The sequence below is a fragment of the Gavialis gangeticus genome, unplaced genomic scaffold (assembly GCF_001723915.1).
Source record: "Gavialis gangeticus isolate Ggan-Ray unplaced genomic scaffold, GavGan_comp1, whole genome shotgun sequence".
Lineage (NCBI taxonomy): Eukaryota > Metazoa > Chordata > Crocodylia > Gavialidae > Gavialis > Gavialis gangeticus.
The window spans coordinates 57,625,823-57,632,097 of NW_017729031.1; the positions used below are offsets into that span (position 1 = coordinate 57,625,823).

The 6,275-nt window shown below is 44.6% G+C and overlaps 1 protein-coding gene across 1 annotated transcript; it reads right to left on the minus strand.

Annotated features, from left to right (window-relative positions):
• Positions 1 to 304: 304 nt before the first annotated feature.
• Positions 305 to 4,361, minus strand: ATP5G3 (ATP synthase, H+ transporting, mitochondrial Fo complex subunit C3 (subunit 9)). Its single transcript, XM_019522958.1, has 5 exons — positions 4,273 to 4,361; positions 4,087 to 4,193; positions 2,748 to 2,825; positions 2,201 to 2,394; positions 305 to 561 (listed from the first exon to the last, which is right to left on the minus strand). The coding sequence occupies exons 2-5, from the start codon at positions 4,123 to 4,125 to the stop codon at positions 447 to 449; spliced, it is 426 nt and encodes a 141-aa protein (XP_019378503.1). The 5' UTR covers positions 4,126 to 4,193; positions 4,273 to 4,361; the 3' UTR covers positions 305 to 446.
• Positions 4,362 to 6,275: the final 1,914 nt, after the last annotated feature.

Here is a 6,275-nt window from a genome sequence, read left to right on the forward strand (position 1 = left end):
AATAGAAAGTGCTGGCTTTGGTAATGGCTAGAAGCCTTTGGGACTTTCAGTGTTATTTGAAGTCATTACAAAATTTCATAAACTTAAGAAATCTTTTGGATTTGAAGGCCAAAGTAGTAAACGCACAGAATTTAGACTAAAAAGGTGACATGTGGTATTGCGACCAAATCAAGAACACCACTTTTGTTCTGTTCTACATTGTGTGGCTGGAGGTCAGCGTATGAGCACTCTTAAGGGGGAAAACCAGAAATAAGTGTCTAACAGTTCCACCCAAAGTGTTTGAATTAAAGATGAAGGTCATAGCTAGACAGTTAAAGATGGTCTTTAATGACATGACTTTGGAAATAATGTACATTTCCACAACACCAACATTTTGAGAGTCCCAGCAAGATGCACAGAATTACATTTGTAATTTACTAATGCCAACATTACAAGCAGATCTCTCTTCACATGGCAAACAGGATTAAGAAAGCAACCATCAGGCAGAAAAGACCCATGGCTTCAGACAGGGCGAATCCCAGGATAGCATATGAGAACAGCTGCTGCTTCAGAGAAGGGTTTCTAAAAAGAGAGTGCATGAGAGGTATTAAATGCTTTATAATTTATGAAGATGCAATTCAAGTATCATTTGATAAAGTTAAAAAAGTTGTGGTTATGACATAAGACTTACAGAATGCTACAAGTGTCATAGCAGGAAGAGAGAGAGACAAACTATACCTATACAAAAAGGTAACAGTGTCACTGTTACAGGCACTTCAGTAAAGAATGAACTGAGATAGTGATATGTAGCTTGCATTAAATTTGGTTCTGGAATTAATGTCCAACTATAAAACAGCCTTAAAATCCCCCCCTTTTAATATAAAAAAGTACACAGCATTTTTACACCACTCAAGTTACAACTAAAAGAGCCTAGCCTGTGTACGCTTCGTGTCAAATATGCTCACCAGAAGAAAGAAAGCCACCAGGTAGGAAATATCAGTACAGGTTTTCTTGTTAAAATTCCACTTGTGTGCAATATAGGAAGGAGTTCATTTGCACAACCAGACCTACCTTGAATGCCTCTACAATATTTTAAGCAGCTTGTAGACAAGCTACGCTATTCAACTCTCTCTCTAGCCAAGATGGCATATCAGATTCATTTGTTACAAAATGAAAGAGTATTTCCCTAGAAAGTATGGGAAGAAGAATATTCAAGTTTTTAATGGATTACCACCCTACAAGTTGTGATGCAAGAGTAAGAAGTACCTCCATGAACTAGAGATCATTTTACACTTCTGCCAGTTACTAGTAGCACAGTTTGAATATATTATTGCATAGGTACAAATGTGCTTTCGCTAGGATAACTAGGGAAAATTATATTTGGCCCTCTTAAAGGATTTTCCTCTTCTCAAGCTTCTGCAGCAAGGTCTGCTATCCAACTAATTGCTACAGTAAAGCTACAAGGTTGAAGTTGGCACATTAAGTAGAAGATATGCTATAAAGCTGTTGTGAGAATCGACATCTAAAAGAATCCTGACAATTGGAGGAAAGGGGAATATGATCAAATTAGATATCAACAACCATCATCTAATCTGTTCCTCCAATGTTGGGTGTTCACTATGTGAAGAATGTGAAGTTGCTCAGTCTAGATTTTTATGTTTCTTTTCAGTTCCAATTCCAGCTTTGAAAAATGAGTCTGATTTAGCTAGTCAGCAGCCACATTCTACATGTGTCCCTATGGTGCCTTTGTTACTGCACCATCATTTAATTCTTATGTTTGGAAGCACTAAATGACGGAACAGTAACAGCCCATACTGCGTGCAGTTATTTTTAGTTGCCACGGTGACATAACTTCAATGTCAGTTTGTGACCGCTGATGCTACATCACTGTAGTGCAATGACACGTGTAGAGGTGCCCAGTTTGCCTTAAGTAATCACTGAAGGTCTATGTATACCAGAGTCTGAATCTTACCAATTCAGGACTCGGAGCCAGCTACATTGGATACACTGCCACTACACACTATTCCATTTACCCAAGAGTATCCTAATCTAAGAAAAGCTATTTAAGAACAATATATTGGAGTTCCATTTCAGATAAAGCTCTACTACACCAAAGAACTTCTACAGCTGGTATCAATATCAATGCAACAACACTTCAAGCATAGTATTAAATCTGAATGCTAGACAAGCTCTTTCACAGAAGAAAAAAGAAAAAAGTTACCTGGCATAACCAATGATTAGACTACCAAAGACTGTTCCAATACCAGCACCAGAACCAGCCACTCCTACTGTGGCAGCACCAGCACCAATAAATTTGGCAGCAGTGTCAATGTCCCTGCTGACAGCACTAGTCTGGAACTCTCTATGTGCTAGTTGCAATACAGTGTTCTGTACCCCATTAAGTATTGAGTTACCCTAAGAAAGAAACATGAAAGACATTTAAAAGTTCAGTCAGACAATATATTTTACTTATTTATTTTGAGGTATACTGTTGAACTAGAGTTAAGAAATACTACATATAAGAGTAATTAGCAATTTAAAACTTATGACTATGAGTGAAACATTTGAATATGGTACTTAAAGAATCAATAGCAAACAAAAAACCCCTCAAAGAACAAAGGGGGAAATGGAGGATGACAGCAAGACGCATTATCATCAGGTGTCCTTTTTAAAGGGAGTCGCATTTGAATCTAGGATTAGGATACTTAGGCTCACCAGGCAGTTCTGAGTTTTTGTTTTGCAACTGAGTTTTGTTTAAATCAAGATACCTCTCCAGTCCGGACCTCTGGCCTAGAAAATACAGATGCAGAAATTGGTCTGTACAAGGCTTTTGATCCATCACGGATCTGTAAGAAAGAAAAAGAGATAGATAAGACATTTGTAATCAACGTTCTTGGTTTTACAACCTCAGTATTCACTAGCCACCATATCATTTTTCCTTATAATAGCAGTGAATGCATTAGTGTCTGTAGATCTGCACTCTTTCATACTGCCAACAAAGTATACGAAAGTACTCGATTTTTGCTTGAAGCATCAAGCATCATCCCCCCCACACCCCAAGAGCACTCCCAGCTAACTCCCACCTTTTGGGAACATGCTTTGCTATCTAAATAAAAATAACAGTCAACATAGCAGTTTGGGAGATTGACTTGCTGGCAGTACTAGTTAGCATTACCTGACAACATCTCCCCTGCCAAATTCAGAAAGGATATTTCAGAAATTCAGATGAAATCCTGGACATTTTTGGCCTGATGTTCCTGCAGCTGCTAAATGTTTATCATTAGAGTTAACTGACTCACTCGTAAGTATTTTTGAAAGCGAAAGCAAAAAAAACAATGATATCATCACCTTGTATCAAATGCAACTCAACTCCCATTTGGGACTAGTGAAGTTATCCTCATATTTAAAAAGAAAAATGGAACAAGGTAACAGCCAAGCCAAACCATGAACACTACCATAAAAATGAAATCATGTCTTTGAAGACTTTGATTGCATTACGGTTACCCAACACACAGAGTTAAAATCTAACAAGCCAGGAATAAATTAACCCTCCTTTCCAAACAGGGCCTGTGCATGTCCTTGGGCTTCCCCCATCATAAGGTCACCCTGATTCACACACAAGGCTCTTCCTGCTTAAGAGAGAAATCTGCACACTCACAGAGAAAAGGCGTCCTCTCAGATGAGGAGAGATTTTGCAGCAGTGATTTCCCTACAAGGCACAGAGAGTCCCACCCTTGCACAACACCAGCAGGAAGGTGGAATTTGACCTAGAGGAGGAGCAGAAGGGAAGCAGGCCGTGCCCCCCGCCTGCTCACCCCCCACCCAGAACCTTTTCCTTTCATTGCTGGGCTGCCCAGCCTGCCCCGCGTGCCCCGAGGGCACCGCAAGAGGAGATCAGCCGGCCTCTGACCTACAGCAAGGACCTAGGGGAAGAGCCAGCCCAGCCCCTACAGCAGCTCCCCACTGCACTCGAGGAACAGCGTCCTGATCCGGAGGAGAGCGGGTGGCCTCCAGCCGAACCTCCCCCCCTACAGACACAGGCCAGGCGGGTCTGTCCCGGACCCCCACCCGGCAGGGGCAGCCGCTCCCTGCAGCCCCCGTGCTCACCAGGGCGGGAGAGGCGGCGAGCTTCAAGCAGGCGAACATCTTCCAGGGCTGGAGCGACGTCCCGGGGCCTTGTCCGAGCTGCGATCCGGCACGTCCCACACCCACCTCTATGCTGACACGGGGCAGAGGGCGCGGTCAGCGGGCGGATGGGGAGGGATGAGGCTGGGCCCGGCGCGCGCTACCTACCGGCTCCGGCTGTAGCAGAGGTCGAACGACGGAAAGCTCAGTGCGCAGGCGCGGCCGGGCCCTTATAGCGACTGGCCCGGATGCAAGGGGAAGCAAGGGGGAGCGCGGGAAGGAAGGTGCCCAAGGTCACTTTGTAGCAACTTTATTGGGAACCCCTGGGCGGACAGCTGACAGCGGGCGGCGGGGCGGGATCCACCTCCCTTCGGCACGCAGAGCCACGCCCCGCGGGGGGGGGCGTCCTGCGCCTGCGCACAGGTGCGGGGAAGCTCTGATTGGCCGCTGCACTGGCGCCGGTCTCCGGCAGCACGTATTGACCGCGCGGACTCCGGGGAGGTCGGCACTGCCGTGGGGAGTGGACGTTGGCGCTGGCTGGGCATAACATTGTTTATTCGTAGCTAATAAGTAGGGTCAGCCCGGTTTCGTCCCGGACGTGCCCAAAGCATCTTCCGCTGCGAGCAGCAGTTGGTTAGGGCCCTGGATAGAAGAGTAGTAAATGCTCAGTATGTTGTAACTAGAAGGAGACTGTGCGTTAGGACCTGTTTTGGAGAAAATCCTGAGCCTTTTTAATGTACTGGAGAAAGGCCCAGCGGGAGTCTAGTAAAATTAGACAGGCAAGGTTCTTTGGATAGATGCAATGTGTTTTATTAGACTAACAGAGTAGCTGGAAAAAAGTTTTGCAAGCTTTTGGGTGCAATCGCCCTTCTTTGGGAACAGGAAGTCTCTGCTGTTCTGAGACTCCTTGGAGACTTCCTGTGCCTGAAGAAGGGCAGTTGTGCCTGAAACTACTCAGTTGGAATAATAAAAGATATCACATCTGCCCAAAGAACCTGACCTGCCTATGTCCTTAGACCAACACGGCTACAACCCAAAACGCAGTAATGAAGTTAGACCAATTTAAACTAGAAATAAGGTACTTTAGGGAAGGTTTTTTAGCAATGAGACATCGTTATAACACGCTTCTGAGCACAGACGAAGTGCACTCCCTGCTGTAACGGAGAGCACTGTATAGGAATCAGTTTGAGTTGCAATGATGTCCCTGTCCCCCAAACAGAAGTTCACTGTTGGTTCCAAGGGGAGGGGAATCTAGCTGCTGGTTGGGAGCCTGTAGCTGGTCTTCCCTATCCCTAGCCAGTGCTGGAGGGTGCAGTGGGAAAATTACAAGGCTGCCCCCACCTGGTGGGGAGGCCTCCAGTACACCCACCTCACCTTCCAGCAGAGGCTGAAAAAACCCCAAACCAAACTTCCCTCTCTACTTTTCCACCTTTCCATTCTGAAAACAGCTGGAGGCTGGGAGGCAGCGCAGGCAGAAGTCAAAACAGAGCATCTTCTGTAAAAGTCTTCAGCTGACCCCTCATACAATCAGGGTTCAGATTTTCACCGGATCGGCCACTTTTGAAGTAATCTGCACCCATGCACTTATTTGGTCATGACTGTTAGGGTCTCCAACCCTTCAGGATTGCCCTGGAATCTTCAGGAATTAGATATAAATCTTCAGCTGAGAGTCACCCAGGAAATAAATTATAGGGCATTCATTAAAATAAATATTAAATGTTGAATCTGATTTATACAGTAGTCTAGTGGGTTTTTAAAATGTAATACTAATTTGCATTTGCCTTTCTGATGTAAAGTCGTTAATGTCAAGGGGTGGCAACGTATAAGTATATCACATCAGGGCCTGGGGGATCATCTGTTCACCAACGTCCCCAAGGTAGGAGAAGAAATACTGGGCACAAACTGATTGAGGATCGCTTCCGACTAGACATAAGGAAAAACTTATTTACAAGTCAAGTACCGAGGGATTGGAACAGGCTCCCTCCAGAGGTTGAACAGTCATCTACTCTGGCGATCTTCAAAAAGTGTCTTGATGCCCATTGTAAGAGAAAACGGCAATACAATCATAAAAAGCAGATGACCCTTGAAAAAGCAGATGATCTTTTTCTTTCCCCTAAAATTAAAAGATCGCCTCTTTCTGGCAGTAAGTGATGTGTACTTCTCGCTGACAG

Coding starts and splice junctions, on each gene's coding strand:
- ATP5G3 (XM_019522958.1), bottom strand. CDS start 4,125: ATGTTCGCCTGCTTGAAGCTCGCCGCCTCTCCCGCCCTG. Junction 2,826..4,086: donor TCGCCGCCTCTCCCGCCCTG/GTGAGCACGGGG, acceptor TCTTTCTTACAG/ATCCGTGATGGATCAAAAGC. Junction 2,395..2,747: donor CAGAGGTCCGGACTGGAGAG/GTATCTTGATTT, acceptor TTTCTTTCTTAG/GGTAACTCAATACTTAATGG.